Raw genomic sequence first — 11,983 nt, 5'->3', positions numbered from 1 at the left:
GATAAAGAAGAGAATAGACGATGGAAGGAAGGAAGGAAACATTGCCAAAGAAGAATAGATGTAAGAGATTTTATAAATATTTTTTTTTTTTTTTTTTTTTTTTTTTTTGTATCGGGTCATTTTAGTTGCGAGGAAAGACGTGTGTGTGAGATGGGAGGAAGAAGAAGAAGTAGAAGAGGAGGAAGGCGAGAAAGAGAAAAGGGAGCAAGCAAACACTGAATGAAAAGTGAAATATAACATAATAGGAAAAGAGAAGAGTAGGAAAGGAAGAGGAGAGAGGGGAAAGAAGAGGAGAAGAGGATAAAAAGACTAATAAGAAGAGAAAGAGAGAAAGAAGAAGAGGACGACGAGAGGGAAGAAAAAGAAGAAGCAAAAAGAAAAAACGATGGGAGGAGGAAGAAGCAGAAGCAGAAGAAGAGATAGGAGTAAGGCAGAGAGAGGGAGGCAGAGAGGGAGAGAGAGGGAGGCAGAGAGGGAGAGAGAAGGAGGCAGAGAGGGAGAGAGAGAGGGGAGGGAAGAAAGAGAGAGAGAGGAGTAAGGCAGGGAGGGAGGAGAGAGAGGGAGAGGGAGGGGGGGAGGGAGGAGGCTCTGCCGGAGGTCGTCGAGCACTTGGCAACGGTGTCGGCGCCAGGTAGTCGGGGCGGAGCGGACGACAGCCTGATAAGTTTTCACGTACGGTCCTGACACATGGCTAGGTAAACAACCCGTGGAAATTATGGCAGAGAGAGAAAAGAAGGATTTGGGTGGAGGTTAAGGATATTTTTGAGGGGGGGATGGGGTGTGGGGAATGTGGGGGGGTAGGGTGGAGGTGTGGGGGTGTGGGGGGGAAGAGAGTATAAAGGGATGGGTATTTATTTTAGTTTTTTTATTTCATTTATTTGATTTTCTTTTTCTTTATTTTGTATTCTTGTTTGTGGGGTTATTTTGGGCAGGATCTGGTTGGGTTGTTTGCGAGAGGTGGGGGGGGGGGGGTATGGTGGTGGTGGGAGGAAGGGTGTGTGAAGGTGGTAGACTGTGAGAATACTTTCGTGGTTTAAATAAGTTTTTATTTCCTTTTTTTGTGAAATATAGCGCACTGACTAATTGTTCATCACCATTCTGTCACAACGACCATAACACTATACCACACGTGCCACCGAAGTTTCCCCTCTCGCCACCATCTCTCTCTCTCTCTCTCTCTCTCTCTCTCTCTCTCTCTCTCTCTCTCTCTCTCTCTCTCTCTCTCTCTCTCTCTCTCTCTCTCTCTCTCTCTCTCTATCTATCTCTCTCTCTCTCTCTCTCTCTTTCTCTCTTTCTCTCTTTCTCTCCATCTCTCTCTCTCGCTCTCTCTCCCTCAACCTCTATTTCTTTCTTTCTTTCTCTCTAAAGAAAACGAACACATCAAGTTGCGTCAGGCACCTAATCAACTTATTGAATACCTGCCTCATTTGCGGTGCAACCCCCCCCCCCCCCCTCTCTCTCTCTCTCTCTCTCTCTCTCTCTCTCTCTCTCTCTCTCTCTCTCTCTCTCTCTCTCTCTCTCTCTCTCTCTCTCTCTCTCTCTCTCTCTCTCTCGCTCTCGCCAGGATATACGAGCTGATGACGTAATCCTTCAGCCATGCATTATTCTAGGGAGGGAGAAAGAGAGGGAGAGAGAGAGAGAGAGAGAGAGAGAGAGAGAGAGAGAGAGAGAGAGAGAGAGAGAGAGAGAGAGAGAGAGAGAGTTTTCACAGAAAAAAACATAATATATTTTAATTAGATTAATTGCTCCATGTCGACTATTTCATTCGTTTGTATGATTTTAGGCCGTGAAATTACTGGGTTTGTTTCTGTTTTTTTTTTTCTTTATTATTTTAATGGTAAGTTATTCGAATTCCGTGCCCCTTTTTATATTTTTTTTCCCTCTCATTTTCGTATTTTATAAATATTGCCTAGGATGATGATGCTTCCCCTCCCTCCCTTACCTTACGCTACCCTACCCTACCCTACCCTACCATGCCATACCATACCTTACCTTACCGTATACTACCGTACACTACCACACCTTACCTTACCCTACCTCCCCCGGCCGTACAACCTTCCATACCTTACCTTACCTTTCGTTACCTTACCCTACCCTCATATTCTTCCCCCTACCCACTACCCCTTACAGGTAGATTGGTGCCCCTACGTTGCTTGCATTGTTGGGGGAGGAGGGGGGGGGGGGGCTAACCGCAAAAGGCACACGTCAATGCCAAGAATATGTAGGACTTTCTTTCCCTCTCTTCCTGTCTCTCTCATCTCTCCTCTTCTCACGTCTTGGCTTATCTTCTCTCGTCCCTGCTTCTTTTTTTCTCTTCTCTTTTCTTTTCTTTTCTGCTCTTCTCTTTTCTTCTCTCCTATTTTCTTCTCGCTTATCTTCTCGCCTCTTGTCTTCACTTTTCTCTCTTCTATTTTCTCCTGTGCACTTCCCCGCTTAGGAGCATTATAACAGTGACAGACAGTAATAATAATAGTAATAACAGAGACAATAGTTAATGTAATAATAGTGACCTAACAGCAACAACAACAACAACGTCAGTAGCATTTGTAGCAAAAGCGGTACTGCGAGCTACCTAGCCTTACATAGTAACAATCGTTTTTTATATCATTTTCATCCCCCTCTCATGAGTCATATCAGCAGAGCGTGTCGTTTTAAACATATTCCGTGTCGATATATAACAGATTTTCAGCTCGTTACAGATAAGAAAACGGGAACAACGAGCTCTCGATACAAATGGGGTTCTTAAAAAAATATAATTGCGTGACTAAACATTGTTCATCTGTCATGTATCAGGGTTGCAAAATCGAGTTCGAAAATCTGAAATGGTCTAGACTCGTTTTTCACTCAAAGTAGATTCATCTTGGTATATTGATTACTGATATAAAAAGAGTGTTTTTGAGGAGGGCAAATGATAATATATTTACCAAAAAAAGGGGAGGGTGAGCTACAGGAAGAGTGATTGATAGGTAATTGTGATAAATCGTTGTGACAGACAGTAGCTGTTATTATCACCGCTATCGGGGTGTCGTGGCTAGGTTTAATTTTTCACCGCATTATTATTATTTCATTATCTGTGCTTGTATTGCTGTTGTCCTTCTTGTATCTTTGTTGTTACTATTGTCATTTGTACTTTTGACTTGGATTACTTGTGTTATTTGTATGTTCTCGCACTAGACCGCTGCTATTGGATGCTCAATGCCAACAGGTGGTGGTAAGCTCACCGAAGAAAAGGGTTTATTAACGTATTTTTATCCCCTGGTTTTCATACTTATTTGTATCAATAAGGGAGATGGTGGGAGAGAGGGAGAGGGAGGGAGAGAGAAGGAGAGGGAGAGGGAGAGGGAGAGGGAGAGGGAGAGAGAGCGAGAGCGAGAGCGAGAGAGATCGCGAAGAGGAAATAAAGAAGCACGGGTTAAAAGCGAGAAGTTCCGGGGATAAAGACAAAAGGAGGAAGAAGGAGGAGGGAGAGGAGGAGGTGGGAGCGAGGGAGGGAGGGAGTGAGGAGAGGTGAACGGGGGAAGGGGGAGGAGAGGGAGGGGGGGTTACGGCTCATTCATTAGGCCTTGAAGGAGTGGCGCCGCGACGTCGGGCGGGAGCCACAGTGCCGGACACCTCCTCGGCCATTACGGGCACAAAAGGTAGATGAATCCTGCCCGCCGCCCGTGGCTCGCTGTCTCTCGCTCCTTGCTTCTTATTCTCGTCTTCTCTCTTCTCTTCCCTTTCCTTCTTGCCTCTTCTCTTTTCGTATTCTTCTCTAATTCCCTCTCATTTTCTCTCCTCTCTCCCTCTCTTCTCCCTCTTAAGCCATATCTCCTTCCTCCTACTATTAATTCTCCATATCTCGCTTTCCATCTCATTCTCCCTCCTCCCTCCTCCCCCCCCCTCTCTCTCTCTCCCTTCCTTTTCCCTCCTCCCTCGCCCTGTCTCTCCTCTCCTCCTCCCTCCTCCCTCCCTCCTTCTCTCCCACTCTCTCTCTCCTTCCCTCCTCCCCTCTCCTTTATTCCCTCCTCCCCCCTCTCCCTCCCTCCCTCCCTCCCTCCTCCCCCTCTCTTTCTCTCTCTACTTATCTCTCCCTCTCCCTCTCATTTGCTGTCCGCCGCCACCAGCGTCGTCTCGGGAACATCCAACATCTTGGGGGGAAACGGAGCAGACGTTATTGGGGACTTTTTGTGTGCGTCTGTGCGTGCGTGCGTGCGTGCGATACTATTGGTTCGAGCGTGTTTTTTGTCTTGTGGTTTTTAACTCTCTCTCTCTCTCTACATCTCTGTCTCTGTTTCTCTCTCTCTCTCTACATCTCTGTCTCTGTTTCTCTCTCTCTCCTCTCTTTCTTTCCCTCCTTCCCTCTCTCTCCGCCCCCCTCCCTCTTCCCTTCTTTTTCCCCTTTCCCACTTCCCATCTCCCTTCCTTTTCTTCTCCTTTGCTCTCTTTAACATTCTTCTCTTTCACGCCTACTCGCCTTCCTTTCTTCTCACTCCCCAGAAAAAGCAAAAACAAAACAAAAAAAAGATAAATAAATAAAATAATACGAAGGAGAAAAGCGCCCAAACCCCTCTCCCCCCTCCCCCCCCTCTACCACCGGACGCCATTGCAAAGACAGTTCACAGAGGCCGGGGTTGGGGTGTGTGGGGTAGGGGTGGGGGGGTAAGGGGTAGGGGGAGCAGAGTTGCGTGTGGCAAGATACCGTGTAATTGGTATGAGCGAGGTAGGTGTGGTATTTTGGGGAGCAGCGACCAGTGTTTACCTTTTATGAGCGCTAAACCCTGGCGCCATGGACTGCTTCTCTTTGCAGTGGCGGGACCGACTAACTGGTTTTCGAAGTCGTCCTCACATACATACACACACACGCGCGCGCTCGGACACACTCACACACACACACACACACACACACACACACACACACACACACACACACACACACACACACACACACACACACACACGTAGATGCGTGCATACTCTGTGAGGGAGATTTTGTCTGCGCTCTGGTTGTGTTGTAAAGGGGATGCTTGCTTGCTTGGCCTGGGTTGATTGTTCTTGTTTTTTAAATTGTTTGTTTGTGTTTTAGATGATTTGTAGCGTGGTTTGTTTTGTTTCGCGTTATGTGTTTTATTTGCGAGGATAATGTCATAATTTTTGTTTGTTTTTTATGTTGTAATATGTTGTCTTTGTTTTGTTTTTGTTGTATTTGTCTGGTGGGCTTTTCAGTTTCCATTTTTGGTTGTTCATTGATGGGGGGAGGAAGGGGGAAAGGGGGAGGCGATGCAAGAGACAAAATACCACAAAAAAGGAAGAGACGGAGGGAGGGAGAACGAGACATAAAGGTGAATAGGACCTTCGTTAGGGGGAGGGGGGAGGGTGTCGCAATGAGGGAGTCACACACCAGCACAGACATCGGCAACAGCAACACCAGCGCCATTTAACAGCAGTAACAGTCAAAGCAACAGCGCCAACGGAACCCGCCAAGGTTTGACTGCAACCCCCGCCCCTTCCCCCTCCCCCTCCCCCTCCCCTCCCCTTCGCCCTCCCTCCCTCCACCCCGTCGCATTTACCTTGGCGTAGCTTCCTGTAGGGGGATGCTGCTCTGTGCCACAATGGAGGGAGGGAGTGAGGCAAGGAAAGAGGGAGGGAGGAAAGGGAGGGAGGGAATTTAGCGAGGCAAGGAGGGAGGGAGTGAGGGAGTAAGTGAAGCAAGGAGGGAGGGAGGGAATGAGTCAAGGAGGGTATGAGGAAGTTTGTATATCAAGGAGGGAGGGAAGTAGGCAAACAGAGAGGCCGGAAGGGAGGGAAGGAATGAGGGAAAGAAACAGGTAGATAGAGCAAGGAGGATTGGTAGATTGACAAATGGAAAAGAGAAAAGGAGAAAGAGAGAGGAGAAGAGAGGAAGAAAGGGATAGGGGAAGGAGAGAGGAAGAAAGGAGGGAAGTAGATATAGGTAGAGAGGCAAGAAGTGAGGGAGTGAGGCGGGGAGGGGAGTCGAGAGGTGGGAGGCAAGGAGTGAGGGAGCGAGGGAGGGAGGGAGGCGGGAAGAGGAGCCGAGAGGTGGGAGGCCTGGAGGTAGGGAGACAGGGAGGGAGGGAGGAAGGAAGGGCGGCCGGGAGGTGCGTGCGGGGCGGCGTTGACTCGGCCGCTCATTAGGCCTTGAGACGCGGCGCCGCTCAGTCGGGTGGCGGGGAGAGCGGCCCGCCCCTCCGCACCGCTACGTGTGAAGGGCCGCCGCCGCCGCTGCTGCTGCTCGTGCTGCTCGTGCTGCTCGCAGACGCCGCTCGGGGACGAACACACCGACCAAAATAAACATACAACTCCTTTCTCTCTCCCTCTTTGGTTGAAGAAGGAATAATAATAATAGCTATAATAATAATAATAAATATTTCGGGTCCATTTGGTAAATATACTTACGTGTATGTTTGTGGAATTCGTTTGTGTGTTTGTCGTGGTGGTGGTAGCGGTGTCGTTTCTTCCTTTTTTTTCCCCTTTTTCTTCTTCTTTCTCGAGAGGTTAAAAAAAGGTCAGGGTTTGAGACGCTGTCCTTGCCACGTTAATGTCGGGCTGCCTGCCACTGCACCGTCACCCGCAGGAATCCTTGGTACTATGGACAGTTTGGAGATTGTCATGTCATATATACACATTTTCTAAATTGTCTATTTGTTTTCATTTGTTTCCTCGCTTTCTTTTCTTTTTTTGCGGTTTGTTTGTCTGTTTTTTTTTTTTTTATCTCTCGTGTCTTCGTTCGTTTTGGAGGAATTTGTGGATTCCCGCGATTCTTTGCTAGTCTGAGAGGTATGCGATCGACACTGCAAGCGGGTCATATCAAAGCATTCGGATCTTGTTTTTTTCTCGCTATCTCATTTTGCTTCTCCGCCTCCACTTCGCTCTCCTCCTCCTCCACCTCCTCCTCCTCCTCCTCCTCCTCCTCCTCCTCCTCCTCCTCCTCCTCCTCCTCCTCCTCCTCCTCCTCCTCCTCCTCCTCCTCCTCCTCCTCCTCCTCCTCCTCCTCCTCCTCCTCCTCCTCCTCCTCCTCCTCCTCTCCTTCTCCTCCTCCTCTCCTCCTCCTCCTCCTCCTCCTCTTCCTCCTCATCCTCATCCCTTTTCTTCCTCCTCCTCCCTCTTCCTCCTTTTTCCTCTTTCCTCCTGCTCCTACTTATAATAGGAATGCAAAAAAAAAAAAGGTCCTCTCCTCCTCTTCTTCCCTCTTCCTCCTTCCTCCTTATTTTTTTTCGTGTTATATATTATTATAACCTCGCATCCTAGCCTCCACAAAAGTGTCGAACAATTATCGTTCTGGGTTCCCCAAAAAGTAATAAATAAATAAATAAACTAAAAAACGTTTTCCAGGTAAAAAAAAAAAAAAAATCCCCCAAAATGACTACAACGTTTTTCCTCCTTGCTTCCAGGCTCCGTGATCTGGTGCCGCGTGGCCTACTGGGAGGGTCGGGAGCGGGTGGGCCGCCTGTACCCCGTCCGTAGCCCTTCCCTCAACATCATGGGCAACATACCTCACGGGGAAGGCCTGTCGCTCGCCTCCCTCGCCGCCAGCAGCCACACCTCGCCCTCGGAACAAGTCAGGAGAACCAGGGAGAAGATTGGCCTTGGTAAGTGCTCCGGAGGGATGATATGGCGAAGGGAAAGGGGGAGGGGGCATCTGCTATTCGGTTGTGTCAGTTAGATGGAGTAATTGCATAGGTAAATGAATGTAAAAAAAATTCTGATAATAATTATATATATGTAGGATAGAATGGCCTCTACATGCACATATAACCCCCCTTCTCCCTGCTCCCCCCGCGTGTGCCGTGACACCCCTCTAATGGTCTCGTGTCGTTGCAGGTCTGGTGCTTTACCAAGACGGCGACGGCGTGTGGCTGTACAACCGGGCGGAGATCCCGCTCTTCGTGAACTCCCCGACGCTGGACGGCGGCGTCCACTGTCGCGCGGACTTCATCGTGCACAAGCTTCCTCCGGGGCATATACTGAACATCTTCGACTACGAGAAGGCCCGCGAGTACCAGAAGCTGCCCGTCCACCCGGCGCTGCTCCACGTGGGCCCCATCGACCAGAACTCGGTGCACGTGTCCTTCGCCAAGGGCTGGGGCCCCAACTACCGGCGGCAGGCCATCACGGAGTGCCCCTGCTGGCTGGAGATCCTTCTTGTGCCTGCAAGATGATGACATCATTCTCTGGCGCTTTTTCCACTGCCCATCACAGTTCTGCCTGCCTGCTGTCTGCTGCTGGCTGGTCCAGCAGTACTACCAGGGGGCACACGCAGCTCAATCCGTTTGGAGCAGCAGTAGCAGCAGTTCACCAATGGAACGTGTAATGGCTGTAAATGCTGAGCGGGATATAGCATCATAACTATGGGTAGCTTTGAAGTAGTGTTGACCCAGCTAAGTAAGGCTAGAACGCGCACTGGCGCAGTCCACACCACTGAATGTGGTTCAGTTGCAAGGAAACGCAACCGCGCCGAGTCGGAGAGCCGGGAACTACAGCGAGTGTAGTCACTGCGAGGCAATCGGCGGTTCGGGAGAAAGTGAAGCAACTGCCTGTACAGAAAATCAGCTTGGTCAGTGTTAATGACAAGATGAAGCGAGAGAGATTATTTCAGATTTGCTATTAACGGGTCAAAGATTTGTTGGACATTTGTATGTGGTTACTTTGCCAGTGAATTTGGGCACTATGTGTCAAAAGATTTTTTTTGTAATGAAATCTAGTCTGTTTGTTATTTTTGTTACTATCTCCTATCACATTTGTCTGTTTATGTTACTAATATCCTTCCGAAATAACTGTTAACAAAAAAGTTAATGATAAATGGTTGCCTTTACAAAAGCTAGAATGCATGTATGACAAAAAGAAGAAAAACAAGGAATACCATGTGAAGTATTTGTATGTTTCCCTTATCCAACACACATGGAGTAGAGGCTTACCTCTAACTTTTGTGAATGTGACCATGAGCTGGCATTTGTCCCTCTGAACTACATAGCTCTTGCACAGTATGTAGCCGCAAAGGCAAATGCTGAAATTATTTTTATATGAACAAAGTTAGTATGGCAGTGAAAACACTTTCATAAAGTGTCTGATGCTTAGCATATATAATCTCTGCCTCTTATATTCATAAAAAAGTGCTCTATATGCAATGTGTTCCATGAGAAGCAAGAAGAGGTATTGCTTATTAGAATTAATAAAACAAGAAAGGTCAGACAAGAATGAATTGCTTGCCTTTTGGATACAGTTCCACTTGCAGCAAAATAATGCGCTACCTAGTCTGTGCTAACTGCATGTGGGCATGCTAGCCATACATGGACCTATGCAGACTAGAGTCGATGTCCCAAAGGTGCTACGTAGGAAAAAAAGGATCTTTCACTCCGCCGAAGTACAAATGACTTCCTTTGAGAACCCTGGTGCCCTATCCTAGTATATGTCCCCTTCTGCTGTATGAGCATAGCATATCTCACAAGTCACACACTCATCCACACCATCTTGTACTCCACTGCTAATATTTCCCTCTTTCTTCTTCTTCTTCTTCTTCTTCTTCTTCTTCTTCTTCTTCTTCTTCTTCTTCTTCTTCTTCTTCTTCTTCTTCTTCTTCTTCTTCTTCTTCTTCTTCCTCCTCCTCCCTGTACCCAATTTGTACAGTATGTCCCTATAATGATTTACAGACTTCCAAAGTGCCATGAAGGAATTCAAAAAGAGTTTTTTGCTTTAAGTATAATAATGCCCAATCTGTTAGTGTAATGGTAAAGTTTAGTCTTCATAGAGAGGAAAAAACTTTTAACTATATAGTGTATAGTTAAATCTGTTTTTTTTTATTAAGTTCTCCTTTTTATACAAAGTGTTTATGTCAATTTTGCGGGTAAATTATTATGATCTTTCACTGTAAATGTGATCAAGACTATTTTGCTATATTTAGTATTCATTGTGTACCATTGTATTTAAAATAAAGCTTCACTAATTTTCAGAATATTTAATCTGAAGGTACCAATGTTGCCTGCTATCAATCAGTAACTCCCTTTTGCCAGGAAGTGCCTCAGCATGTAGCAGATTTCAGATATTTAAAACATTACAATTTAAACCAGACTTGGGCCAAAGATACTACATCTGTCACTAGAAAACTAATTACGAATGACAATTATCTTTGTACCTTTGTAAGAAACAAGTTATTAGACAATCAAATTTTTTAAGTGTTTTATTTTCTGGTTGGAAAGGAAAAAAAATATAAGGTCTGTACCACATTCTATGAATAAATGTAAGCAGAAGTTTTATTTTCAGTTGATATTACACTTGTTTTGTGTACGGAAGAATACTTGAGACCGTGATATTAAGGGCAGCACTTGTTCCGACTGTTCTAAGTTGTGAGAAGAGGTGTGCTAGGGTAGTGAAACTTAATCCTTAATTAGTGTGTAAAGCATATTATATGTAGTCTTTTTTTTCATTTGGAGAAGCAGTATAAGTGAAGCACTTTGATCACTTTTTGTTTTTTTTCATAGCCTCCAGGGTTAAATTCTCAGTGCATTTTGTGGGGAAAATTGCAAGATGCCAGTGTATTCTGTGGTTTATTGGCAAATCCAAAAATTTTAAACTGTGAACTTTTATTCCTTATTAATTCATATGTAGGGAGGTTCTGCTGGTTGCTGTGTGAGAGAATTAGACCCTGGTCACTGATTACAATTACGTGGGATGGGATGGGACCAAAATATGCAGAAGTGCCTCTATGGGATAATACAGGGTAATAACGTGGTTGGATACTGATACGTAGCATGTAAAGGTTAATCTTAAAACGCAAGTCTAATGTGATAAAACTTCCAATGGTAACTTAGAGGTGTTTTAAACCATGGGAAAGGAGGACTGTGTGATAGCTAATGATATGGTTGTTAGGAATGTAGTTTAGTGTATTGATCTAGAGTTGTAGTGTTTCTTAAAGAAGTGTGAGGATCAGGCCTATAGCATAAAACTTATGTGATGGCAAACTTTCTCAATGATATTTTGAGGACAGACTTCAGTAAGACTTAATTTTTTGTTGCTCTTACAAATAAGGAAATAAGTCTTATTGTAACATTCACTGTTGTAATCTCAATTTATCAGAATTAAGATGTTTACTTTGTATAAGAAGGTAATCATACCTGGAATTAGGGTCTCTTGATGCTGTGGTTTTGAAAAAAGGAAATTTTAAATATTTGATGAACTGAATGGATATGGTATTAAAGAGTGTTTGTAGTGAATGACTGAATTATCTATTATCTTAAGTTACAAACTGAAGCAAGCTGTTAGAATTGCATACTTATTTTTCTGGGTAGGAAAAAAAATAAAACAAAACATACAAAAAAAAACTACATGGAAAGTAAACCAAACCTTTTTCATACATATTTTTTTTCTATTCATATATATATATATATATATATATATATATATATATATATATATATATATATATATATATATATAGTTTATCCTTGGGTAAGAGTGTAAACATTATATAGCAAACAGTAAACATGCCAACTGAGGCTAGAAACGGCTGAACACATCATTTAAGCGTTGGTTCTGTCTTAATGTCAGGGTGTTGTGCATTTACTCATGAACACAACCATCTCGTCACTACTCGGGCAGGCTCAGGCAGTGGCGACCCCACCTGCTTTTGTCTCGCTAGTTCTGACGAGAGGAGATATTTGTAAGTTATTTTCTAAGTGGCAACCTGACCCCTCTCTTCAACCCACCTAAAAGTCTGACCGGCTGTACAATGTATCCAAGAGTGTACATAATGTATATAAGAGGTTACTAAAGTTAATTTGGAGAAGCACAGGCTGGTTGCTTGATTTGACCTGCCTTATATTTTTGTTAACCTGGCAATGCTACCTACCACTGCTTCACCATGGTATACTATGTAATAATAATATGGGTCGACCATGTACATTTGATTTTTAATAAAACTTTTAAAATATTTTATTCCTTTTTTTTTTTTGTTAATTTCCAACAAAGACATCACTGCACTATACATTAA

The 11,983-nt window shown here is 44.9% G+C and overlaps 1 protein-coding gene across 1 annotated transcript in view; it reads left to right on the top strand.

Annotated features, from left to right (window-relative positions):
• The window catches only part of LOC125025137 (mothers against decapentaplegic homolog 6-like), a 73,582-nt gene extending 61,654 nt beyond the window's left edge, over nt 1-11,928 (top strand). The window contains exons 4-5 of the mRNA XM_047613090.1: nt 7,392-7,589; nt 7,822-11,928. Of these exons, the coding sequence (XP_047469046.1) occupies nt 7,392-7,589; nt 7,822-8,159 (536 nt within the window). The 3' untranslated portion in view covers nt 8,160-11,928. The remainder of the gene's footprint in view (nt 1-7,391; nt 7,590-7,821) is intronic.
• The last annotated feature ends 55 nt before the right edge of the window (nt 11,929-11,983 follow it).

This window comes from Penaeus chinensis, chromosome 4 (assembly GCF_019202785.1).
Source record: "Penaeus chinensis breed Huanghai No. 1 chromosome 4, ASM1920278v2, whole genome shotgun sequence".
NCBI lineage: Eukaryota > Metazoa > Arthropoda > Malacostraca > Decapoda > Penaeidae > Penaeus > Penaeus chinensis.
This window is presented reverse-complemented; position numbering and strand designations above follow the sequence as displayed.